The following is a 27,323-nucleotide window of genomic DNA, read 5'->3' on the forward strand; positions in this document are numbered from 1 at the left end:
CCTCCCTCTCTCTCTCTCTCCCCCTTCATCCTCCCTCTCTCTCACTCCTTTCATCCTCCCTCTCTCTCTCTCCCCCTTCATTCTCCCTCTCTCTCTCTCTCTCTCTCTCTCTCTCTCTCTCTCTCTCTCTCTCTCTCTCTCTGTGTGTTATTAAATGTTCAGATAAATAAGTTATCAAGCTGAAAATATTCTCTCTCTGTCCCTTCATCATGTCACTGTTTCTGTGTCACTTTTTCCCTGTCATCTTACATGTGTCTCTGTTCATCCCCCTCCCTCTCTCTCTCTCTCTCTCTCTCTCTCTCTCTCTCTCTCTCATCTCTCTCTCTCTCTCTCTCTATCAATTCAATTCAGCTTTATTAGCATGACAGTCATTTCAACCGTATTGCCAAAGCAAGACGCACAATAACAGACAACCATACATCAACAACACCATTCAAAAACAACACAAGGAACGACAGTCTGTATTGTCCGGAACATGTGGTAACAACAAAGTGTCAAGAACAGAAAACAACAAATCGAAACAAAAACAACCTAAGTAAATAGCTACATTGAGATGGACAACACATATTACAAATAGAATTTCAAGGCTGGTCACATTAAATTCAGGTTTTCCCTGATTTCATGGCACTCTTTTAGAAATTGTCCAGATAGGAGGGCTGTGTGTCCTCCCCTAAGAGCACTTTTAGCTTTTCATTATCAGACAGTGTGGTGAATGATGGTACAAGGGATTCAAATTTATCAAAGAAATGCTGTCTGGTATGTCTGTACCGTTGGCAGTCTATCTCTCTCTCTGTCTGTTCCTTCATCCTCTATGTCTCTCTCTCTCTCTCTCTCTCTCTCTCTCTCTCTCTCTCTCTCTCTCTCTCTCTCTCTCTGTCTCTGTGTTCCTTCATCCTCTATGTCTCACCCTCTCTCTCTCTCTCTCTCTCTCTCTCTCTCTCTCTCTCTGTTCCTTCATCCTCTATTTCTCTCTCTCTCTCTGACACGTTTACTCTCTGTGTAGTCCTCAGTGTAGTCTACAGTACACACACACACACACTCCTCAGTGTAGTCTACACACACACACACACACACACACTCCTCAGTGTAGTCTACACACACACACACACACTCCTCAGTGTAGTCTACACACACACACACACACACACTCCTCAGTGTAGTCTACACACACACACACACACACACTCCTCAGTGTAGTCTACACACACACACACTCCTCAGTGTAGTGTACACACACACACACACACTCCTCAGTGTAGTGTACACACACACACACACACACACACACACACACACATACTCCTCAGTGTAGTCTACAGTACACACACACACACTCCTCAGTGTAGTGAACACACACACACACTCCTCAGTGTAGCCTACACACAGGGTAATAAGGGAACACCTCCTAATAGCAACTCTGCTGTTGAAAAGCGTCTACGTTTCTCGGAGCAGATTCAGGAACACAACCCAAGCAACAGGTGTCACACTAAAATATGTCCCTGGGATTAGATTATCTGAGGCCTCTGTAGTGGGGAAACCTTAGATACTATTCTCACAGGAACTGCTGCTGTGTGTGTGTGTGTGTGTGTGTGTGTGTGTGTGTGTGTGTGTGTGTGTGTGTGTGTGTGTGTGTGTGTGTGTGTGTGTGTGAGGGGGTGTGAACATTTAGTAATTTAAATAGGTGCCTATAGATAGTCCACACATGCTGAAATTAACGGTAGTGAACACATCAGGTAGATGATCTAGTCAGGCTTCTTTTTGTGGTGGAATACTAGCAACAAAAAGACAGTTATTTTGGTCTAATGGTGTTTGCAGCTGTGGTTTAATGTGAGTTTGAAGCAGATATAAGGTTGGGTTGGTGATTTAAGGTATATAATTTTTGTATTTTATAGAAGCCACCAGGAATGTTTGCCTTCATTTCTTCATTCATTTCTAACCCTAACCCTAACCCTGTCTAGCAAGTAAGCGAAACAAGCTTGATCTTGGCTACATAACATTGCAATTTCTTATTTAAGATAATCTAACAAATAGATGTTAAGAGAGAAAATACTTCAAGCTTATTTACTTTTTCCAGATGTTAATTTGAATATTGTTATCATATCTACTGTACAGGCCTGAAGTATATGGACTTTGTATGTGTTGCTTTGGATTAATCAACTGCTTAATGAATCAATGGAAAAACATATTCAAAACAGAAGTAGCCAAGCAGAGATCAATACTTACCTAATCTCCTTAGAGAGCTCAAGTGATCTGACGGCATGAAAGCATGTGATTGTAGCTACTGCAGAAGGCTGGAAGCAAGTGCATCAGCAACACCCTGCACACGGGAACTCAGAGTTCCTGTGGGAACCCAGAGTTCCTGTGTGACCAGACTGGAGATCCTCACACTAAAGATACGCACACTGGAGATCCTCATAGTACAGGAACCATGTTCATTACATGAGCTGTGTTGAGGGTAGCCCTTGTGGGGGGCACAGGAGGTCCCCCTCTCCATGCCTGCGGCCCCTCACTCAGAGGAGGCTTAAAGACGAGGGTGCACATGCAAGCAGTGGGATTACACGGCTACATTCAAGACATTTCCCCAGAGTGCATATGAAGCTTCCTGCCTCTGCCCGGGCTTACCGTGGCACGCGTAGCTCCCCAGCTCTCTGAGGGTCCCGTTCCAGGTGAAATTACTGCATCTGCCCGTGCTGAACATGACTTCCCTCTGCTCTGCTGTGGCTTGTGCTCTGAGTGTCTCTGCAGCTCTCTGTGTCTAGGCAACACGGGGATACACTTTTAAAAAAAGTTTATGGGGTTGGTGGGAAAAGTGTGGGAACTTCTCCACTGTGCGTGTGTGTGTGTGTGTGGGTGTGTGTGTGTGTGTGTGTGTGAGTAAGAAAGCGAGAGAGTGGACCCCCCCACAGAGTTAGTGTTTGACGCACCTGGCGTGTTTTTCAAAACGCCCTTGTGCTCTAGCTCTTCCATTGGACGACAGCCCAAATGTCAGCCATTCCCACAGAGGGTCTAAGTGAACTGCAAGCCGTGTGGAAGTAAATCACGGCGTTGTTCTGTCAACAGGGCCCTACCTCCAGACCTCAGCAGGGAAGCCCCTCCAAGAAACATCCCCTCAGACATAAGGGGTCTACGAGGGTGTGTGTGTCTTTAAGGGGGGGTGTTTGTGTGTGCTTGCCAGAGACTGTGCGTGTGCATGTGTATGTATGCAAGTGTGTCTGTACACTTGCAAGAGTGTGTGTGTGTGTGCCTGCCTGCAAGAGAGAGAGAAAGAGAGAGAGAGAGGGGAGAGAGAGAGAGAGAGAGAGAGAGAGAGAGAGAGAGAGAGAGAGAGAGAGAGAGAGAGAGAGAGAGAGAGAGAGAGAGAGAGAGAGAGAGAGAGAGAGAGAGCGGTGTGTGAGTTGTCCACACATTTGTGTTCATTTGTCTTTGGAGAGATTCCAGAGGCTGTGCAGTTCCTTACACACACGCACAAATAGTAGGGAGTGAAAATAGCCTTGTGTGCACTCACACTCACACTCATAAGTTTCCTTTGAACTGCAGCCGAACCGCAGTGATAGGAATGAATCAGCCTGGACAAACTCATTTATTGACAGAAACACTGAACACACAATCAAAGGAGAGATAGCGGTGGCTAACCTGTAGCATGTTTAGGATGGGACCTGCGAGTGCGCAACGTACACGAGGGGTGGGCGCGGCACAGGGTCGGGCGGGGGGGGGGGGGGGGTGGGCACAAGGTCGGACGGGGGGGGGAAAGAAAGAGACAGTGAGAAAGAGAAACAGAGAAAGGCAAGTAAAAGCTACATTTCTCCACTGCTGCAGGAGGTCGCTGGAGGCAGAACTGGGTGCCAGTAGACAAGCAGAGATTTATGACGATCTGGCAGAACTTTAGGTCTGTTAATGAACACTTTACATCCTCAGAGTGACTGGCGGCAGAGCGAGCCAGGAGGAGCCATGTGTCTCGTCTAAATATAACTATATATTTATAGATATCAATATCTATATATCACCTTCACATCCTCAACTTGAATTACTGCGACACAGTGGCACTGTCACAGTACAAGCCTTTGATCCTTCAAAGGAATCATCACACACCTTCTGTATAGACCACTCCCCATCCTCTTTAGGGGCGTAGATCATGACCTGGCTTCTTGTTGGAGAAGATCATGACCTCAATTTTAATGGACCAATCATAATCAGGTTTTTAATGGGACAAGATCCTGACCTGGAAGATCATCAGGTTTGAAAAGCTCCAGGTCTGGGTCCTGGTCTGCATGTCCACACAAGGTACTGTACGACCTGTGTATGTCTGTCTATGTCCACCCAAGTTGCTTTATGTCTGTCTATGTTCACCCACGGGTTGTTAAACCTGTGGATGCCCAGCTGAGGCTCTCTCTGACCTGTGGATGCCCAGCTGAGGCTCTCTCTGACCTGTGGATGCCCAGCTGAGGCTCTCTCTGACCTGTGGATGCCCAGCTGAGGCTCTCTCTGACCTGTGGATGCCCAGCTGAGGCTCTCTCTGACCTGTGGATGTCCACCTGAGGCTCTCTCTGACCTGTGGATGTCCACCTGAGGCTCTCTCTGACCTGTGGATGCCCAGCTGAGGCTCTCTCTGACCTGTGGATGTCCACCTGAGGCTCTCTCTGACCTGTGGATGCCCAGCTGAGGCTCTCTCTGACCTGTGGATGCCCACCTGAGGCTCTCTCTGACCTGTGGATGTCCAGCTGAGGCTCTCTCTGACCTGTGGATGCCCAGCTGAGGTACTCTTTGACCCTAGCGTGAAACGGGACGATCAAAGCCAGGCTCTGGTGTCGGGGTTATGTTCCCCCCGCTCAACCTCCTCCTTCAGGACTCTTATATCTGTAAACCGTGCCTGCTGCCAGGAACACACTAGAGACACACACACACTAGCTCTCTCTCTCTCTCTCTCTCTCTCTCTCTCTCTCTCTCTCTCTCTCTCTCTCTCTCTCTCTCTCTCTCTCTCTCTCTCTCTCTCTCATTCTGTCACTCTCCCAGAGATATGATGTTGCTTCTGCACTGTGTCTTGTAAACACAGACTGTTCCTTGATATTATCCACAGTACTGGGTAATTGGAAGTCTAGACGAGAAGATTATCTACTGAATGGACTAGGTGGACTTTTTGTTTGCGGCTTTGGATAAAAGCATTTGCTAAATGAATAAATATAGATTCCTGCCCAGGGCATATTAATAAATCCTGTGTGTGTGTTTGTGTGTGTGTTTGCGTGTGTGTGTGCATGTGTGTGTGCGCTGTTTGATTCCAGCAGCCTCCAGGTCCTGTCTCCTTCTGTTTTCTGTGAGTGTGTATGCATTAGTGTGTCATAGAATATGTGTGTGTGCTGGTCTCTGCTTTGCTGGTCTCTACCTCGCTGGTCTCTACCTCGCTGGTCTCTACCTCGCTGGTCTCTACCTCGCTGGTCTCTACCTCGCTGGTCTCTGCTCCACTTGTCTCTAGTGGTCTGCACTCTACTGATATACTTTTCTGGTCTCCGGTTGCTACTCTGCGTATATGTCCTTGCTGGTCTCGGCTCTGCATGTATGTCCTTGCTGGTCTCGGCTCTGCATGTATGTCCTTGCTGGTCTTTGCTCTGCATGTATGTCCTTGCTGGTCTCTACTCTGCATGTATGTCCTTGCTGGTCTCTACTCTGCATGTATGTCCTTGCTGGTCTCTGCTCTGCATGTATGTCCTTGCTGGTCTCTGCTCTGCATGTATGTCCTTGCTGGTCTCTGCTCTGTGTTTATGTCCTTGCTGGTCTCTGCTCTGCATGTATGTCCTTGCTGGTCTCTGCTCTGCATGTATGTCCTTTTTGGTCTCTACTCTGCTGTTTTTTTCTCTACTGGTCTCTACTTGGTTTGTCTCTCCTCTGCTGGTCTCTACTGTGCGGGCCTCTACTCTGTTGGTCTACTTTGCTGCACTCTACTGGTCTTTGGTCTCTACTTGGTTTGGTTTTGGTCTCGGCCCTGCAAATCTGTCCATCACAGAGGCAGTAATGTGAGCGATGGTCCCAACACTGGCCTGGCATGCTGAGCATGTCTGAAATAGCATTTTCCATCAGGCATGAGGAGACTGCTGTGAAACTCTAGCACTCTTCAGGCACAGGTCCCACTCTCCACTGGCACACTGCTACACTCCTCCTCCTCTGCTCCCCCCATCAATGCTCTTCACACAAACACACACACACACACAGAACCCCCACCTCCCCTGCCACCACTAACACATATACAATTATACACACATTCTCTCTGTGTATCTCTCTCTCTCTCACGCACACACATAAACACCACTCCTCAGTGGAACATGTGAACACTCACTAGCTTTAATACCAGTTGAATCACAGACACTAGCTTTCATATCAGCTAATCACTCACTAATGGAATGGTCTAAATCGTCAATATTATACAGCCCAAAACACCATTTGATAGCAGTATAGTTGAGAACATGAGTAAATCTGACTAGTGGTGTGTTCAGGTTCAAAGGTCAAAGATAATAGAGAACCTGTAGAATGTTGGAACTGAAGCACAGAAGCTGAGGACTTCTTGGATTCCTCCAGTAGATTCTAAACTGTCATCTCTATCTTGACGCCGCATTTCCCACATGGCTGCCTTTTTACAGTGTAAACTAAATGTCTGGCTAATGGCTATTCAATACTGGGCATCAGGTTTATATCCATACCCACTTACACCAGGGCACAGAGGCAGCAACCGTCTGGATACTCGCACCTTCTTCCTCCGCTTACCAACCGAAGGGCTGATGGCTGTATCAGATGGTGTTTGTTCAGCTTGCCTGTCGGTTGTTCTGTCAGCAGGTGTTCTGGAGCTGTGAAGAACTGGAGACGAGGCTCTGAAGGAGGCTGGAGTCAGGTCTGTGAAAGACACTGGCTCACCATGGGTCCTCGCTTGTCTCCACACACGCACGGGGGATTTGCAGGGTACTAAACACGCTAGCACACAAGCAGACTAATGATAGGGCTTACATGTGATATACTGAGTGAGAGGGGCAGGACCCACGCTGAGGTATGGAGTCTGTAGAGAAACAGGTGGTTCTCAGAGGAGCAGTACTCCAAACAGGAGATCTCTCTCTTTCATTCCCCGTCCTCGTCATTCACTGGAATGAGTTTTGAGACTACTGAGAGGAAAGATCTAAAACTATTTGTGGCTAATTTAAAAGAAAACACCTCCCTCTTGCACAAAGTTATCCCTGCGCTTTTATTGAACTCCAATACTTAATTGGAATGCAAAAAGACCGAATATCTCACCAACTCACGCGTGATTTGGTTAACCGCTGAGCTACACACGACCAGCTCGAAGACCTGCCATAGCAAGACGAGAGGCCAGAGTGGCAGAAACCTTGCATTTACAAAGAGCTGTTTATGATACATTCATGATATTCAGATGGTACAAATGGCGCCAGCTCACAGTGTGTTCCAGACACATTACTCAGTTTCACTCCCTGATATCGGACATTTAAATATGGATCTAACACCTGCATCTCCCAAGACTTCCCTGCTTCTCTCTCTCTCTCTCTCTCTCTCTGGGACCCAGACCCACTCAGCACCTCCCTCTGAGACACAGAGTCCATCCCCAATGCAGAGAGGAGGTCTAGTGTAGACAGGCAGGCTAGTCCGGTGCCGACAAATTTCTTACTTTGTTCCCCACATCTTGGAAATATGAAACATTAAGACTACAGTCTATGCAGTCATGTCTCCATCTTTCTCAGAGATGGAAAGAAAATACACACATCCTTCACTCAAGTAGAAGTACAGCTACTCATGTTTAAAAAGACTCTGGTAAAAGTTGAAGTGCTGACTACACCTTTTCACTCAAGTTAAGGCTTCGGGAGAGGAAAGGAGCGAGGAGGAGAACAGAGAAGCCTAAAACAGACTAAAGCAAAGCAGAGTACAGTAGAGTACAGTAGAGTACAGCAGAGTACAGCAGAGTACAGTAGAGTACAGCAGAGTACAGCAGAGTACAGCAGAGTACAGTAGAGTACAGTAGAGTAGGCCCAGGGCCGGCCCGACCCAATAAACAAACTAAACATTTGTTTATCCCAGAACCTATTCGGGCCCCAAAAATATGTATACAAAAAAAAATCAAAGGGCCCCCTATACTATTTTTGTTTAGGGCCCCCAAAACCCTAGGGTCGGCCTTGAGTAGACCTATAGTAGAGTCGTAATCAAATACTCATCAATGAGGCAAACCTTTTTTTATAGAGAGAAAAATTATATTCGGAAAATGTGTCCAAACTTTGGACTGGTACTGTATATAATATATAACTATATATTAAATTAATCTAGCCTTTTTTCGAAATTATTTTTTAAACCTTTCGAAACTTTTAACTTTTTTTCACACACAACACCAGACAGAAATGTTTCTAGTTTTCTCGAAAAAAGAAAAAAAAGAAGGGAAATTTTGTTTCCTTCTGCTTTGCTCCATGAAAACTTCGTAGACTTACGTTTGTTGTGCGTGATAGTCAGGAAATAAAAAAGGCGTGCAATGACAAGAAATAATATTGACCATGCCACATACAGATTTAAACTAGAGTCGAGCCTGGCTGTGAAATGTAAGAAGTATTATCTACTTCTTACATTTTACAGATATTAGTGTAATAAATGTAAGGAGTTAAAGTAAAAAGTAGTCAAAGAAAAATAAATAGTTAAGTAAAGTACTGATAACAGAAAAATCTATTTACGTACAGTAAGGAAGTATTTGTACTAATTACTTCCCATCTCTGATCCTTCTGTCCAAATCCGGCCGCCAGTCCCTGAGACTGCAAACACTGGTCTGGTGATGTTTTTGAGCCTTATGTTAAAGTAACCCAAATTGTAAAACTGTAAAATCTGGGCATCAGAGAGGCTATTAATGATCTGTGAATCGTTATCTACTGGTGTGAAAACCAATGTTTTTGATGTCTGTTGGTGTTACCCGTTGGGACTATCATGTGTGCATTTAGTGAAGATAGGTTTGGTTTTAAAGCTGACATCAAAGAGGTTTGGTTTGCACACTGCTGACAAATCAATGTTTTCTTTTGATGAGGAATGCCAGAATATTCCGCAACAGCAAATAGCGAACACCGTACGTTTTGGGAACTGCGTCTCTCTACTGCCCTCTAGCGGTGTGCACGTGGTACTCATTTGATAGATTGGAGGTTATGGTACGAGTGTTCACACCAGTGTTCTAACATTGTATCCTACCTTTCGAATTTTCCTACCAAGACTTGACTGCGCAAGGCAAACGTTGGGGTTGGGCTTTGCCCTACAGCAGGAACATTTGACAAAATAGCACAAGGGTGCAGCTGAAATAAGACTTCAGAAGATTTGTTTCTATGGTGACTCATAAACGCCTAATTTCTTTACGCAAGTAATGCCTAAAACGTGATTGTTCACGTCCATGTAAGAGAACATTCGTCAACATTAAATAACTCGTGTCAAGACATACCCAGGCCTCATTTTTCAATTTTCAATCCCAAAGCAAAAAGATGCTTGAACAAGTTCTGAATTGTTTAATGAGCTCGATTAGCTCGTATATGTCCATTAGGTGGCGCTCTACAGTTAGTTATCATCAGTATGGACATATCTTCACTTCGAAGACAACAGCAAGGAATCACAAATCTAATGCTATGCCACTATCCTCAAACTAGGCACAGCACCTGCGTTCAAGCTGATATCTAGCCAGAGAAAACAAGATGAGTTATGAATCAAGCAAGCAAGCGCTCGATCTGGAGCTACAGTACAGGACCAAGTAGCATAGATGAAGAATGTACACTGGTTGTCTTAATTACACCAGTTTATTTGAACAGTATGGTTAGAATGAAAATGGGAAAATTGTTACAGTCAATGTAGTAATGTGCTTTTGTTTTGTTGTTGCCTCCCCCCCAAAAAAGAGCAGCGCCCAAGCGTTTGATTGGTTTATAATTTGTCCGAACGAACGCCCATTTCGAAGAGATCTCTATTCAGATTGGTGGTTTGTCAGACTCTATTAAAACTCTCTGACGGGATTGGTTTGGGAAAACGTCAGTCGCCTTTCAACGACACGCCAGTGGATGTTCGATCTTTTTTTCTGTTTTCTTCAGATTGAAGAAACCCAGTAATAGATACAGATGAAAGCCAAGGACTTCTACAATTTAAAGTGAAATTATGTTTTTACCCATCGGGCAGAAAAGTTTTACTCATTGGATTAACTTGTATCCATCCTATTAGTATTTATGTAAGTATTAAACCTTTCATTGTTAAAGTTATGTTTAATGTCAGAATTCAAGTGTTTACTAGCTCTTATAGTACTAGTTGGAAATCAGTACAACAAAGTCAAGGGGGAAACCAATTAAGCGAACAAAATATGTTGTCAAAACAACATTTTACATTCCTACACTAGTCCACTTGGAGCTTCCTTCCGTCGAGTTCCTTGAAATAGTTGGTTCTATAGACTAGTGTTTTACGTAGATATGCGTTGGTTAGCTTCCATGCTAAGCTAATATTAGTTGCAGCGCCGTCTCCGCTGTAGGAAGTGAGCTAGCATTTCAAGCAAGAAGGTAAAGCAGTGAGTCAGACTCGGGTTATTGTATGAGCATACCAGTCCTGTACGTAGCAATTGAACAACTACTAACGTGGGCTGCGCTCTACAAGACTTCTTTGTCTCGTGGAAGCGTTGGCTTACATCCACTAACGTTAGCTAGAAGAACATCCTTGCAATGAACTAATACCGAAGTGCTCAATGGTCCCCGGTGTATTGGAATGCTGATGGTAATAATTGTGAGACATGTCTCGCCAGCCTTATTGCCCTTAATGAAAACCACTATATGACAGACATCTGTCGGGGGGTTCCTCCTTTGAACATGTGTTAAACATTTTTTTTTATCGTATCTGTTTGCCGTTGAGGGGAGGGGATTTACACGGGGTAGCAGGCGAATAAACACGGGCTTCTGGCAAACAGCCCTCCTACAGAGACAAGATATTGGCGTATACATAATATGTATCCGGCGGATGAGGAATGTATTCCAGGTCTTTAGTGATGGCTATGAAGAGATACGGCTGTGAACAGTCATGTCTAGTTAGTTAGACGACGGTCATGTAGTACCGGTACTGTCTGACCTGCAGTGAAACGCATGTTTATTTGATAAGAACAGCATGCTAACTAACACGCTGGCTGTTAAATAACAGTGTTATAACCAGGTAATTACCAGTGACAGCATAGTTCTTTTAGCACTAAGATTGTAAGAAAACTGTATTTGACCAGTATTGAATTCATTTAAAAGAGATGTGCCACGAGTCCAGAATTTAATTATCAAGAGTTCTAGAATGGCTCGGATTCTGTAATCGATCAAAGGCTTCTTAATGCTGTTATTCTAACCATCCTTCCTCTCTCCATGTGCTCCTGTGAGAGTAGTGTGGCAAAGTGCGAAGCTTCGCTGTATTCCTCGCCTGCTATAAAGAATGAAATTACCTCTAATTCCTTCTCAGTCTCGCTTTCTCGTACACACCCCCTCCCTCCGGCCCGGCTAGTCTCAGAGCTGCCTCACAGAAAGCTTGATGTAGATATGTGAGTGTAGGGACCACACACAACCTCAACTCCTGCCTTACCCATCATCAGGATCACCCGTGTCCTGGCCGGGCACACGTGCAGATCACCAGAAAACCACCAGAAAACAGATCCGTTGTGCTTGTTTTAATGTTGGGATTATTTGCAGAGGAAGGAAGGCCCATGAGAGCAGGGTGAGAACCCGCATGCAGATAGACCACCTGAGCACAGAACAGGGCCTTGTGCAAATCGAAACTTAGGAACTAGAACTGCTTGAACCTAGAAACTAGAACTGCTTGAACCTAGGAACGAGAACCGCTTGAAGCTAGGAACTAGAACTGCTTGCTTATGCTTATGGGGGTCAGATGGCTGAGCGGTTAGGGAGTCGGGCTATTAGGGTTGTTGGTTCGATTCCCAGCCGTGCAAAATGACGTTGTGTCCTTGGGCAAGGACCCTACCTGCCTCGGGGGAGAATGTCCCTGTACTTGCTGTAAGTCGCTCTGGATAAGAGCGTCTGCTAAATGACTCAAATGAAAGTGCTTGCTGTGAGGAGGCAGTGCAAGGGATTGACACTGACACGCACACCCTCACCGCATACACACAGTTCCTGTCGCCAGTCTAAGCACCACCAGTGGAATACCAACAGGCCTGATGAATGGAGCCTGGAAAGCCTTCAGTCACAGGCGCTGGCCCCTCTCTGCAGCCCAGCGGTCCGAGCAGCAGAGCTGGGGGGCTTTGTCTGCAGGTTGCCAGGAGCTAACGAGGCTAGGCTAATTAGGAGCTGCCTTTCAGCGCTGCTGTAGCACCATGGAGGCAGAGGTTCGTTTGGCCCTGGATGGAGGCTGGTCCTCAGGTCTGGAGTGACAGAGTCTGGACAGGAAGGAAGTGCACCGTCACCTGGTTGAATTAATAATGTTGAGTTTAACCCCCCTCTTCCTACCCCAAATATTCTTCATACAAGTTATGTTCTAACCCCGACTCCTTTTATTAACTTCCTTCCCCCACTCCTGCCCAAAAATATGTATTTATGATGTTCCCCACCTACCCCCCCTGTCTCAGACGCCAGCCATCAGCCCAGCCTGCAGGGGGCACCGTGCAGGGGACATGCTGAACTCCCCCCACACCCTCACTGTCAGTGCCTGTGCCTGGGTCAGCAGCTTGTGCCGGCGTAAGTGGTGCTACGGGACGACCGTCTAAACTCTCCAGACCCCCCCCACCCCCACCCCCCACCCACTTGACATAAATCAGACCCAAGGTATCCTCTACCCTCCCCCAGCCTCCCGTGTCCTCTCAACCCCCCGCAGAACCATGACCCCCCCCCCCCCCTCACTCTATTTGCACGGTTTGTCATGTGCACCGTCTTTTGTGACTGACTGCTCTCCCCCTCCCATACATTGTGGTTCCTGTCAGCCAGACATTGTGGTTCCTGTCCCAGCCTGCTGATGTGTGCCTGCCTGCAGCCCCCCCCCGGGTCCATCTGACAGCCCCCCCTCTGCACTCCCTGCCCCCCCCCCGCACTCCCTGCCCCCCCCCCCCCCCCCGCACTCCCTGGCCCCCCCGCCCTCCCCCACACCCCTAGACTGTTTACCCTGGACCCTGAACTGCATGTCAGCACATTTACACACACACACAGATATACACTCACTCTCTCACACACACACACACACAGATATACACTCACTCTCTCACACACACACACACACAGATATACACTCACACACACGCACACCCACACAGACAAACACAGTCAACACAATTCCATGACGTTGTTTTGCTGAAACAGGGTTTTTATAATCTCTTTGTTGTCTGGTGTGTGTTTCCCTTACAATAGCCTGCAGTCAAAAGAAATCAATGGTGCATGTTGTGGGTATGACCCAGGGGCAGAAGCCCTGGCCTGTGTCTGGAACACCAGGGTGCCTCTTCTCAGTTACAGTCTCACTGTTGGATGAAATGCCCACTTGCCTGATATCAAAATGGCCTCGTTAATTGAATGTTGTGCCTAATCTAATGGGTGGTTGAACGAGAGGTTTGTATGGATGCCTGTTGACTGTGTTGTGGGAAATGAGCTTGACCCATAAGTAGGCTGCTTCCATGAGTATCAATTTGTTCCAGAAATACTAGATGGCTGAGTGTGATATTGGCTGAATGCTTCAGCAATATTGCATGTTCATATAAAGATGTTATCCCCCTGTTAAACCCACTGTCTTCTTGACGGAGAGTGAGATGAAAGTTACAGCAGTTTCTGCTTATAAATACATTTACATTTAGTCATTTAGCAGACGCTCTTATCCAGAGGGACTTACAGTAAGTACAGGGACATTCCCCCCGAGGCAAGTAGGGTGAAGTGCCTTGCCCAAGGACACAACGTCATTTGACAGAGCTGGGGATCGAACCAGCGACCTTCTGATTACCAGCCCGAGTCCCTCACCGCTCAGCCACCTGACTCCCTGACTCCATAAATGCCTGCTTTAATCGCCCGCCATGAATCCCTGTTGACAACTTCAGATGGGATCTCTATCTAGAGGGAAAATTAGGCTGGATCAAAGCCTTAGTTTTACATTCAGGGAGTCAGGTGGCTGAGCGGTTAGGGAATCGGGCTAGTAATCAGAAGTTTGCCGGTTCGATTCCGGCCGTGCAAAATGACGTTGTGTCCTTGGGCAAGGCACTTCACCCTACTTGCCTCGGGGGGAATGTCCCTGTACTTACTGTAAGTCGCTCTGGATAAGAGCGCCTGCTAAAGGTATATTTAGTAATTTTCTTTCCCTTTCTTTGTTCCGTTGTTTTCCCAGTTGGAGAGATTGGGACGAGTGACACCTTGGAGATCCCAGAAGCCATGTCGGTGAGCGTCCACGAGAACCGCAAGTCCCGGACCAGCACAGGGTCCATGAACATCTCCCTGTTCCACAAGCCCTCGCACCCGGACAGCGTCCTGACCCACCTCAACACGCTCCGCAAGCAGTGCATGTTCACGGACGTGACGCTGTGGGCGGGGGAGCGCTCCTTCCCCTGCCACCGCGCCGTGCTGGCCGCCTGCAGCCGCTACTTCGAGGCCATGTTCAGCGGCGGCTTGCGGGAAAGCGTGGACAGCGACGTAAACTTCCGGGACAGCGTCCACCCGGAAGTGCTGGAGCTGCTGCTGGACTTTGCCTACTCGTCGCGCATCATCATCAACGAGGAGAACGCAGAGTCTCTCCTGGAGGCCGGGGACATGCTGCAGTTCCACGACATCCGCGACGCGGCGGCCGAGTTCCTGGAGAAGAACCTGCACTCCTCCAACTGCCTGGGCATGATGCTGCTGTCGGACGCCCACCAGTGCAAGCGCCTCTACGAGCTCTCCTGGAGGATGTGCCTGGTGCACTTCGAGGCGGTGCGCCACACCGAGGACTTCCACGGTCTCTCCAAGGACAAGCTGCTGGAGCTCATCCTCAGCGACGAGCTGGAGATCGAGGACGAGCAGATCGTGTTCGACGCCGTGATGCGCTGGGTTCGCTACGACCTGGAGGCCCGCAGGGACCACCTCCCAGCCCTGCTGAGAGGGATCCGCCTGGCGCTGCTGCCCTCGGACTGCCTCATCGACGCCGTGGCTCGTGAGGAGCTGGTCATGTCAGATAAGAGGAGCCGGAAGATCGTGGAAGAGGCCGTGCAGTGCAAGAAGAAGATCCTGCAGAACGACGGCGTGGTCACCAGCCCCTGCGCCCGGCCACGCAAGGCGGGACACACCCTGCTCATCCTGGGAGGCCAGACCTTCATGTGTGACAAGATCTACCAGGTGGACCACAAGGCCAAGGAGATCATCCCCAAGTCGGACCTGCCGAGCCCCAGGAAGGAGTTCAGCGCCTGTGCCATTGGCTGCAAGGTCTACGTGACGGGGGGGCGGGGCTCGGAGAACGGCGTCTCTAAAGACGTGTGGATATACGACACGGTGCACGAGGAGTGGTCCAAAGGGGCGCCCATGTTGATCGCGCGGTTTGGCCACGGGTCGGCGGAGCTGGAGAACTGTCTGTACGTGGTGGGAGGTCACACGGCCATCGCCGGCGTGTTCCCCGCCTCGCCCTCCGTCTCGCTCAAGCAGGTGGAGCGCTACGACCCCCTCACCAACAAGTGGACCATGATGGCGCCGCTGCGGGACGGCGTGAGCAACGCGGCGGTGGTCAGCGCCAAGCTGAAGCTCTTTGTGTTCGGGGGAACGACCATCCACAGGGACAAAGCGTCCAAGGTGCAGTGTTACGACCCTCTGGACAACCGCTGGGCCATCGCGGCCGAGTGCCCCCAGCCCTGGCGCTACACGGCCGCAGCCGTGCTCGGCAGCCAGATCTTCATCATGGGCGGCGACACCGAGTTCACCGCCGCCTCGGCGTACCGCTACGACTGCGAGACCAACCAGTGGACAAGGGTGGGGGACATGACCTCCAAGAGGATGAGCTGCCACGCCGTGGCGTCCGGGAACAAGCTGTACGTGGTGGGGGGCTACTTTGGGACGCAGCGCTGCAAGACGCTGGACTGCTACGACCCACGTCGGACTCCTGGAACAGCATCACCACCGTGCCTTACTCTCTCATCCCCCACGGCCTTCGTCAGCACCTGGAAACACCTGCCTGCCTAGCACAGACCAGGAGGCACAGACGAGGAGGCACAGACCGGTCCAGCTGGGTAAGAACCCCCCCCCCCCCCCCCCCCCCCCCCCCCGTCTGTTCCTGCTGGTAATGATTCATTTAGCGGACGCTTTCATCCAGAGCTACATGTGGTGGGGGGTTCCCTGTCGGTACAGACACGTTTAGGTATTCACTGTGTGAATTTGCCTCGTTGGTAAGCACACACCAGTATCCTCCAATGGCAGCCCTGTCTTGAAGCTCTTAAACGCTTTCAAGTGAGGAGTGCTGTGAATTCTGCCTGCTTCTGATGTGAAAACAAGGGAGCAGACTGATCTGTGTGGATAAGAAACACACAGTTCTTCTGCATAGTGTGAGCCAGACAGCCAGGCTTGTCTGCGGCCTACTGGGAGAAGGATGACAAGGCAGATACTATCACTGAGAGGCTGAAGTGTGTGTGTGTGTGTGTGTGTGTGTGTGTGTGTGTGTGCTACACACGATGCAGAGGAACTGTTTGACGGAGTGTGTGCACGAGTGCGTGTGCTTATGTTTGAAAGACAAAGAGAGAGGAAATGAGGGATCTTATTTCCATTCTCGTGTTCTAGGGGGAGGTTAAAGTGTGTGAGTTACTCTGGTGAATGGAGCGCTGGGAAACAAAAGGAAACACTTACACCATGAGGCTGGGGTCACTGCATTCTGTCTGCAGGGCTGGGTCTGCAGACTGAAGCAGAGGAGGAGGAGGGCAGCAATACTGGGGGAGGAGTACTGGGGGAGGAGGGGAGGAACACTGGGGGAGGAGGGAGGAACACTGGGGGAGGAGGGGAGTAATACTGGGGGAGGAGGGGAGTAATACTGGGGGAGGAGGGGAGGAACATTGGGGGAGGAGGGGAGGAGCATTGGGGAGGAGGGGAGGAGGGAGGAATACTGGGGGGGGAGGGGAGGAACATTGGGGGAGGAGGGAGGAACACTGGGGGAGGAGGGGAGGAACATTGGGGGAGGAGGGGAGGAATACTGGGGGAGTAATACTGGGGGAGGAACATTGGGGGAGGAGGGGAGGAGCATTGGGGGAGGAGGGGAGGAACACTGGGGGAGGAGGGGAGGAACATTGGGGGAGGAGGGGAGGAATACTGGGGGAGGAGGGGAGGAACATTGGGGGAGGAGGGGAGGAATACTGGGGGAGGAGGGGAGGAACATTGGGGGAGGAGGGGAGGAATACTTGGGGAGTAATACTGGGGGTGGAGTACTGGGGGGAGACACTGTGTAGCCAGCCAACCAGACCAAACACTGCATACCTCAATCACACACACACACACAGCCTCATATACACCCCCTCCCGCACACACACAGCCTCATATACACCCCCTCCCGCACACACACAGCCTCATATACACCCCCTCCCGCACACACACAGCCTCATATACACCCCTCCCGCACACACACAGCCTCATATACACCCCCTCCCGCACACACACAGCCTCATATACACCCCCTCCCGCACACACACAGCCTCATATACACCCCCTCCCCACACACACAGCCTCATATACACCCCCTCCCGCACACACACAGCCTCATATACACCCCTCTGCTGAGCTACTCACACATTGATTTGTGATCAACATTAAAGAGGTTTTCCAGGTTTTAACTGGCTATTAGCTGACAAGCTGCAGAAGCATACTGGAGCTCAGGAGAGAGAGGAGGAGGGGGAGGAGGAGGGAGGAGGGGGGAGGAGAGCAGAGAGAGAGAGAAGCACCCAGCAGTAAATCAACTGTTCGATGTGAAAGCAGGTCCCAAACGTACATTTAGCCCATGAAATATGGAGTCTACGGTACAACACTAATGGCTGGATTGTTTCTATCATGAATAAAACAAGTTTGAAGGGTCCTTTGTTCTCTCTGCAATCATCCTTGAGTGTAGTGTACACACACACACACACAAACACACACACACACACACGTTACACAAGTACACACCTGTGTGTGAACACAAAGTGCTGGAGACCTCCTGATGGCCAGATAACAGGTTCAGTCAGAAGGCTGTCATCATCATCCACCCACCTCCCACTGTGGGTGCACTGCATTTTGTAACCACATTGAAACAGCCCTGGGTCAGTGAAGATCAGATGTAAAGAGAACATATAGTGTTAGTTAGTACCCCCACACACACACACCAGGCCGAGGGGGACTAGACACTGCAGACTCCCACCACACTGTGGTCAGCAACTAGAAATACACGCTTCGACTGGAGGAGAGAGGTAACCTAGTGTCACACAGGGGGAAACCGAGAGATGGAGAGGGAGGAACGGAGAAAGAAAGAGAGGAAAGAGGGTAGGAGTGAAAATGGAGAGAAGGAGGGGGAGAGAGATGGAGAGCAGGAGAAATGGAGGAGGAGAGGGGAGGGAGGGAGGGAGGGAGGGAGGGAGGGAGGGAGGGAGGGAGGGAGGGAGGAAGGAAGGAAGGAGAGGGGAGGGAGGTAGAGGATGAGAAGAGGAGGGACATGAATGATGCACGGGCAGCCTGGTGTAGGCCTGGGAATCTTATTTCAGACCATTAATTTTTGAACAACTGCAGCAGGCGAAAAAGAGCCAGGGAGGGAGAGAGAGGGATGTTGAAAGAGGGAGTAGGCAGGAGTAACTGTACCTGACTGGCCACCCAGTAGGCAGGAGTAACTGTACCTGACTGGCCACCCAGTAGGCAGGAGTAACTGTACCTGACTGGCCACCCAGTAGGCAGGAGTAACTGTACCTGACTGGCCACCCAGTAGGCAGGAGTAACTGTACCTGACTGGCCACCCAGTAGGCAGGAGTAACTGTACCTGACTGGCCACCCAGTAGGCAGGAGTAACTGTACCTGACTGGCCACCCAGTAGGCAGGAGTAACTTTACCTGACTGGCCACCCAGTAGGCAGGAGTAACTGTACCTGACTGGCCACCCAGTAGGCAGGAGTAACTGTACCTGACTGGCCACCCAGTAGGCAGGAGTAACTTTACCTGACTGGCCACCCAGTAGGCAGGAGTAACTGTACCTGACTGGCCACCCAGTAGGCAGGAGTAACTGTACCTGACTGGCCACCCAGTAGGCAGGAGTAACTGTACCTGACTGGCCACCCAGTAGGCAGGAGTAACTGTACCTGACTGGCCACCCAGTAGACAGGAGTAACTGTACCTGACTGGCCACCCAGACACTAAACATGCTTTTATCCATCTTCCTCCATCTGTTCCCCCTACTGTCTCCCTCAGACACATCCTTTTTCGCTCTCTCAAATTACGTTTACTTGCTCTTTTGACCTCAATCTCACCTTCTCTTCCTCTCTCCTGCCCTCCCTCTCTCCTCCTCTCTCCTGCCCTCCCTCTCTCCTCCTCTCTCCTGCCCTCCCCCTCTCCTCTCCTGCCCTCCCCTCTCCTCCTCTCCTGCCCTCCCCCTCTCCTCCTCTCCTGCCCTCCCCCTCTCCTCCTCTCTCCTGCCCTCCCCCTCTCCTCTCTCCTGCCCTCCCCCTCTCCTCCTCTCTCCTGCCCTCCCCCTCTCCCCTCTCCTGCCCTCCCCCTCTCCTCTTCTCCTGCCCTCCCTCTCTCCTGCCCTCCCTCTCTCCTCCTCTCTCCTGCCCTCCCCCTCTCCTCCTCTCCTGCCCTCCCTCTCTCCTCCTCTCTCCTGCCCTCCCTCTCTCCTCCTCTCCTGCCCTCTCCTCCTCTCCTGCCCTCCCTCTCTCCTCCTCTCTCCTGCCCTCCCCCTCTCCTCCTCTCCTGCCCTCCCTCTCTCCTCCTCTCTCCTGCCCTCCCCCTCTCCTCCTCTCCTGCCCTCCCTCTCTCCTCCTCTCCTGCCCTCTCCTCCTCTCCTGCCCTCCCTCTCTCCTCCTCTCTCCTGCCCTCCCCCTCTCCTCCTCTCCTGCCCTCCCCCTCTCCTCCTCTCTCCTGCCCTCCCCCTCTCCTCCTCTCTCCTGCCCTCCCCCTCTCCTCCTCTCCTGCCCTCCCTCTCTCCTCCTCTCCTGCCCTCTCCTCCTCTCCTGCCCTCCCTCTCTCCTGCCCTCCCCCTCTCCTCCTCTCCTGCCCTCCCTCTCTCCTCCTCTCTCCTGCCCTTCCTCTCTCCTCCTCTCCTGCCCTCCCTCTCTCCTCCTCTCTCCTGCCCTCCCCCTCTCCTGCCCTCCCTCTCTCCTCCTCTCTCCTGCCCTCCCTCTCTCCCCCTCTCCTGCCCTCCCTCTCTCCTCTTCTCTCCTGCCCTCCTCCTCTCCTGCCCTCCCTCTCTCCTCCCTGCACCTGGATGTTGTTAGATCTCTTCAGAAGCGTAAGAGGAGAGGTTCCCCTCAGAGAGAGAAGGCCTCAGGCCCAGTTCTGCTGCCAGGTTGGATGTTAGCAAGCTAATCATTAGCAGCTCATTGCCATCTGCCTAGCCATCATCTAAGATAAATAAAGAGTAAAAATGTGAATTAAATTATAACATGACTCAAATATATAAGTAACAGTGCAATTGGTAGTGCTGTCAGTTGTGGAAACAGTATTAACGCCACTTCTCCCTTGGGTCATCATTAGAGACTAATGTGCCCTGTGTTCTGGGAGTAGAGAGCTCTTCCGGGAACTAAGCTAACTCTACGTAATAGGAACCCACTGCACTCTCATCAACGGTTGGAGTCCTGGTGTGCTTATGGTTACGCAGGGAGGAGGAAAATAGTGAGTGTGTGTGTGTGTGTGTGTGTGTGTGTAAAGTCTGCATATGTATTAGTGTGTGTGTCTAAGCCACATGTATGGGTTGCAGTTCTGATTGAGTTCCTCAGTTTAAGAAGCTGTACGTTGCCACAGAGCTGGTCTTGTGTGACTCAACTAAAGGGCCTGTGAACTCTGACCAGAGTTTAAAGCTTTCCAGAGCATGAAAGATGAATCATGGCTGGCTGTCACATCGACCAGCACAGTCATATTCTGCAGTAAGAGATTGACGTAGTAAATATGATGACCATCTGCGTGGCTAGCCTGTTAGCTTAGCATGTGATGTGGCTTCCGGTGAAATAAGGAGAAGGTTTCTGACTTTCCAAAATCACATGCTTTAACTTTTTACTGTGTGTCACAGCTGGCATTACAACGTACGTACTGTTGCATGCAGTTAGTGTGCATAAGAAATGATAATAATGATTCATTAGCGGTGTAGAAGGACATCCTGTTTGGCCTGTTAGATAGGACATGGAGGTGTAGACCTGCAGACTAGCAGGTCTGGGTAGACCCTGCAGACTAGCAGGTCTGGGTAGACCCTGCAGGCTAGCAGGTCTGGGTAGACCCTGCAGGCTAGCAGGTCTGGGTAGACCCTGCAGACTAGCAGGTCTGGGTAGACCCTTCAGACTAGCAGGTCTGGGTAGACCCTGCAGGCCCTGGCTAGGCTCTGCGGACTGAATTATTCAAGTTGAACATTAGTTATCAGGCTGGTAATGACTAATATTAGGACCCATATTCTTATATTTTGATATGCATAGTTATTACACACACACATACACTCTTACTCACACAGGCCTACACACACACACACACACACTCTTACTCACACAGGCTTACACACACACACACACTCTTACTCACACAGGCCTACACACACACACACACACACTCTTACTCACACAGGCCTACACACACACACACACTCTTACTCACACAGGCCTACACACACACATACACTCTTACTCACACAGGCCTACACACACACACACACTCTTACTCACACAGGCCTACACACACACACACACTCTTACTCACACAGGCCTACACACACACATACACTCTTACTCACACAGGCCTACACACACACACACACTCTTACTCACACAGGCCTACACACACACACACACACACACACATACTCACACAGGCCTACACACACACACACACTCTTACTCACACAGGCTTACACACACACATACACTCTTACTCACACAGGCCTACACACACACACACACACACACACACACACACACACACACACACTCTTACACACACAGGCTTACACACACACACACACTCTTACACACACAGGCTTACACACACACACACACACACTCTTACTCACACACACAGAGAAGCTTATTAAAATGATCTATTTTAGCTCTGTCCCTCCTTCTATCTCCAGTCTGCTAACACACACACACACACACACACACACACACACACACACACCAATATCCAGCTTTGACTCAAGCTGCTTCTCAAGATGGATGCCACCATGTTTTGCATAATTAAAGCTACTTAAAGGTTTAAGGAATTTGGTTTTATATCACGCTTCCTAGTGTCATCACAGGCTTGATGGGGCCCTGTGCTTATTTCAGCCCAAGCTACGGAATGCTATTTCTACTGAATAGATACTCTGCCAGTATAAAAGCTGTTGAATGCGTTGGAATCCTGCTTTTGTGCTTTCTGCTGCCGTCATTAAAATCTGTCACACTGATCAAAGAGGAAGGGGGGGGAGACAAACAAAGAGATAGTGAGATGGAGAAGGAGAGAGAGAGGTATACAAAAACAGAAAGAGAGAAGGAGAGAGAGAAAGGTATGAAGTGGAGTGACCTGAGGAGTACCAGAGCGTGAGTGGTGTGTCTCTCTTGGAAGTCGCTTTGGATAAAAGCGTCTGCTAAATGAATAAATGTAATGTAAATGTAAATGTATCTGTGTGTGCCTGTCTTCTGTGATCTTATCCCACTCCTCTGAGACCAGCTAGTCTGGGTGGAGCTAGTCTGGGTGGAGCTAGTCTGGGTGGAGCTAGTCTGGGTGGAGCTAGTCTGGGTGGAGCTAGTCTGGGTGGAGTCTGGGGTGGAGCTAGTCTGGGTGGAGCTAGTCTGGGGTGGAGCTAGTCTGGGTGGAGCTAGTCTGGGGTGGAGCTAGTCTGGGGTGGAGCTAGTCTGGGGTGGAGCTAGTCTGGGTGGAGCTAGTCTGGGTGGAGCTAGTCTGGGTGGAGCTAGTCTGGGTGGAGCTAGTCTGGGTGGAGCTAGTCTGGGGTGGAGCTAGTCTGGTGGAGCTAGTCTGGGGTGGAGCTAGTCTGGGTGGAGCTAGTCTGGGGTGGAGCTAGTCTGGGGTGGAGCTAGTCTGGGTGGAGCTAGTCTGGGGTGGAGCTAGTCTGGGTGGAGCTAGTCTGGGTGGAGCTAGTCTGGGTGGAGCTAGTCTGGGGTGGAGCTAGTCTGGGTGGAGCTAGTCTGGGTGGAGCTAGTCTGGGGTGGAGCTAGTCTGGGTGGAGCTAGTCTGGGTGGAGCTAGTCTGGGTGGAGCTAGTCTGGGGTGGAGCTAGTCTGGGGTGGAGCTAGTCTGGGTGGAGCTAGTCTGGGGTGGAGCTAGTCTGGGGTGGAGCTAGTCTGGGTGGAGCTAGTCTGGGTGGAGCTAGTCTGGGTGGAGCTAGTCTGGGTGGAGCTAGTCTGGGGTGGAGCTAGTCTGGGGTGGAGCTAGTCTGGGGTGGAGCTAGTCTGGGTGGAGCTAGTCTGGGTGGAGCTAGTCTGGGGTGGAGCTAGTCTGGGTGGAGCTAGTCTGGGGTGGAGCTAGTCTGGGTGGAGCTAGTCTGGGTGGAGCTAGTCTGGGTGGAGCTAGTCTGGGTGGAGCTAGTCTGGGTGGAGCTAGTCTGGGTGGAGCTAGTCTGGGTGGAGCTAGTCTGGGGTGGAGCTAGTCTGGGGTGGAGCTAGTCTGGGTGGAGCTAGTCTGGGGTGGAGCTAGTCTGGGTGGAGCTAGTCTGGGTGGAACTAGTCTGGGACTCATTCAGATCGTTCCAGAACAATATGAAGAATGCTGACAAAGGGGAGGAGGGAGGGGGGGGGGGAGAGGAGGGAGGGGGGGGGGGGAGTGGAGGGGGGGGGGAGAGGAGGGGGGAGGGGGGGAGGAGGGGGGAGGGGGGGAGGAGAGGAGGAGGGGGGGGAGGAGAGGAGGGAGGGGGGAGGAGAGGAGGGAGGGGGGGGAGGAGGGATAGTGACAGAAAGAAGAGGTAGAAGAAAGAGAGAGGGCAGGGAGGTTGTCTGTTTGCCTCCGAGCCAAAACCAAAGGAATGCAGCAGTCTGTGTGTCTGTGTGTCTGTGTGTCTGTGTTGTGTGTCTGTGTGTCTGTGTGTCTGTGTGTCTGTGTGTGTGTGTGTGTGTGTGTGTGTGTGTGTGTGTGTCTGTGTGTCTGTGTGTGTGTGTGTGTGTGTGTGTGTGTCCTGGGTTTCTCAGTGTCTGCTCCTGTCCCCACAGGTGTTTCGGGTGTTCCAACACAGCCACCAGAACCAGAGGTTGCAAGGTCACAGGAGCCATGGGTCACCCAGAGGTCATGTGGGGGGGGGGAGGGCGGGAGGGGGGGGACGACACCTACACCCCTGTCCTGTTGCCCTGCCAAACGCCACCTCAGATACACTGACACTGCCCCAGGCCTGAGTGGCATGTGCAGGGACCAATGACAGAGCAGCAGGGCATCCAGGAGAAACCCTATTGGTTGGTTCTGCTCCCCCTGCATCAAAGCACAAGGAGCCCCTCACACCATGCTTCCGTACAGACCCGCACCTCTGGACAGCGACAGGGACGAGACTGAAAGACGTCTCCTCGTGTCTCTCTTCACCTCTCTGGGGTACCAGTGAACTTCAACATGCACGTGTAAAATGTTTGTGTGTGTGTGTGTGAGAGAGAGTGTGTGTTATTGCTCATTCTTTATATTGAGTGAATCACCATGATATCATTCCAACTTCCAACAGGATTGACTATTAAAAAATATATAAAAAATTAGCTTTTCTCTAATTGCCTAACTAACACTGCCCCACAGAGAACAGGACGGGATGGGTACTGTGTCAAATTCAAAAGCAGTTTAAAGTAAACGTTGTTTACACCTGAATTGTATTCTTGTCATACCTTTTAAACAAAACCTGCCTGTTGACCACACAGCTCCCTCTGCTATCATCTGAACCTCCAGACTTACTTGCACACTGTCCCAACATACAACAACATCTTGTTGTTTCCGTTTTAATCTACCACCTTCACAATGTTGGCAGAAAAAGTTGGCAAGCACACACTGACCAACACAATCGTTGTGTAAGCAGCTAACTAGCATAGCTAGCTAACCAACAACTAACAGTATGTGGTCAGACACTACAGTAGGCAACATTTCACAGTTGTAGCCATCTAGCTAGCCAGCATTCATACAGATGATCTTTCTGATTAAAACACATAGCTGTGTTTTAATAGTTATGTTAAAAGGAATGGGATGCAATTTCACAATAAGTCAACACAAAAAAAGAACCGGTTACCTATTAGTGCTGTGTTGGTCGGAATCGATTCCCATCAATGAATTATGAGCAGTGATATAATTCTTCAATGTATTTTACAGTCATCAGGGCTGTCGCCAAGGAAACAGAAACAGCTTCCGTTAAGTCAATATTTTTTCTGAGTTGTTGGAAATCAGTGCACAGCAACCTGACAACTAACACGTTCACTGACAAATACCATCTGCCAACAAACACCGCACACACTGGCCAAACTCTGGTTTGTTGGTTTAGTTGGGGCAGTGTGCAAGCACCTTTAGAAAACACCCAAGCTACCGAAACCACACAAACCAATATCATACTTCATAGTCTGTGTTTTGCGATATGAAAATTGCACTTCGGTTGTCTACAGATGATAATTAGTCGATGAGGATTCTTAAACTTTGATACCAAGTTGTATTTTTGGATTCTTTAAAATGATTTTGAATTTGCTGGATTTCTTGAGTTGGTCTGAAGACATTTGCACAGAAGCTTGTTGCGTTTGTCCATTTTAATCCCCAACTGACGCTGTGCAGAGTTTACAGCAGGGTAACTACTCTGCAACATCAGACACATTTTTAATGGTGACCACGATGACTCACTTTTTTAAACTGCGGTTAGTTTTCCACGATTTGCAGCGCCTGTGAAGATTACCAGGTCTTTTCTTCTTCCCCCTCCTCTTCCTCATAAAATGAATACATTGTGCCTAATACTGGTAGCACTAGAGGTTTGTTATCAGTTCACTCTTATGGATTAATGACTGTGTAATAAAATACTTTTTGATTCATGTTGACTGGTTTCTTATGCTGGGTGGAGGTATAAATGAAGGACCTACTTCTAATACACACATTCCACAGAGCTTTGAAGTACAGACATAAGCTTGTGAAGATGAGAGTTTAGCTTAAACCAACAGAGCTTCAGGACTGAGCCTTATCCCCTCTCTGACAAAATGACTCCTCTGACGGGAAACCTTTTTTAGGAAATATTCTCCAACTCCTGCAGTTTAAGCAGAACGAAGCCAGAGCAGTTTCAGCTACACGCAGAACTCGTCACAGTGACATGAAGAGGATGAATTACTTCATTACTAGAGTCCACCCTCCAGTCCCTCCACCATCCACTCCCTCCACCCTCCACTCCCTCCACCCACCCTCCACTCCCTCCACCCTCCACTCCCTTCTCCCTCCTCCCTCCACTCCCTCCACCCTCCACTCCCTCCACCCACCCTCCACTCCCTCCACCCTCCACTCCCTTCTCCCTCCTCCTCCACCCTCCACTCCCATTACAAATCAGCCAGTCAGTGAAATTACCAACCAGCTAACAGCCAGCTAGTTGGCTAGCAGTAAGCCAATTATCAGTCAGTCATTTATCTAGCCGGCCAGCTACCAGCCAGCCAACTAACAGTCAGCCAGTATCAAGATTCTAATAAGCCAATATTGAGATTCTAGAATGCGTGCCAGAATGTTACTGAACCTGCCAACACACACACACACTCTTTAATACATCACCTCCACCCTTCCTTCCTCCTCCCCCCTTCCCCTCCACCAGCCCCTCCTTCATTCTACCACTCCTCCTTACCTCATCCACAACTAACTGATCCTCCTCCCATCATCCCCTCATCTTCCCCTCGATGTCCTTGTACACCTCACCCCTCCTCCTCCTCCACCCTCCCATCAGCCTTCTGCTCCCAGCACCTGCTGCACCTCCTCACACTCGAGGAATCAGACCCAGCAGCCAACATGTTCACCTTCACACACACCTCCTGCCATCCAGCCAACACACACACTCACACACACACTCACAAATACACATACACACAACTCCTACGTAAACTGTCCAGTTAACACACACACACACCTTCCTCTCCAACACAATACTTTATGCTGCTTTCTTAACCCCTTGCCCTCCTACACGTCCAACACCAGTATAAGCAGTAATATACACACTCGCACACACACCAGTATTTAAGCAGAAATGTATGTCTCGTTTTAAATGCGGTTGTGGAGTT

General features: G+C 49.9%; 3 protein-coding genes across 3 annotated transcripts in view; 2 read left to right on the top strand and 1 right to left on the bottom strand.

Annotated features, from left to right (window-relative positions):
* The window catches only part of LOC134020684 (cytosolic carboxypeptidase 4), a 59,816-nt gene extending 57,064 nt beyond the window's left edge, over nucleotides 1–2,752 (bottom strand). The window contains 1 exon segment of the mRNA XM_062460848.1: nucleotides 2,623–2,752. Coding sequence (XP_062316832.1) covers nucleotides 2,623–2,698 — 76 coding nt within the window. The 5' untranslated portion in view covers nucleotides 2,699–2,752.
* Nucleotides 1–27,323, top strand: part of det1 (DET1 partner of COP1 E3 ubiquitin ligase) — a 283,926-nt gene that overhangs the window by 141,024 nt on the left and 115,579 nt on the right. The window lies entirely within an intron of this gene.
* enc2 (ectodermal-neural cortex 2) lies at nucleotides 9,874–16,142 on the top strand. The gene is given in 5 exon segments (XM_062462665.1): nucleotides 9,874–10,216; nucleotides 12,584–12,692; nucleotides 14,314–16,035; nucleotides 16,038–16,084; nucleotides 16,086–16,142. Coding segments are annotated over 4 exon segments (1,875 nt in total). The 5' UTR covers nucleotides 9,874–10,216; nucleotides 12,584–12,628; the 3' UTR covers nucleotides 16,128–16,142.

This window comes from Osmerus eperlanus, chromosome 5, assembly GCF_963692335.1.
Source record: "Osmerus eperlanus chromosome 5, fOsmEpe2.1, whole genome shotgun sequence".
Taxonomy (NCBI): Eukaryota; Metazoa; Chordata; class Actinopteri; order Osmeriformes; family Osmeridae; genus Osmerus; species Osmerus eperlanus.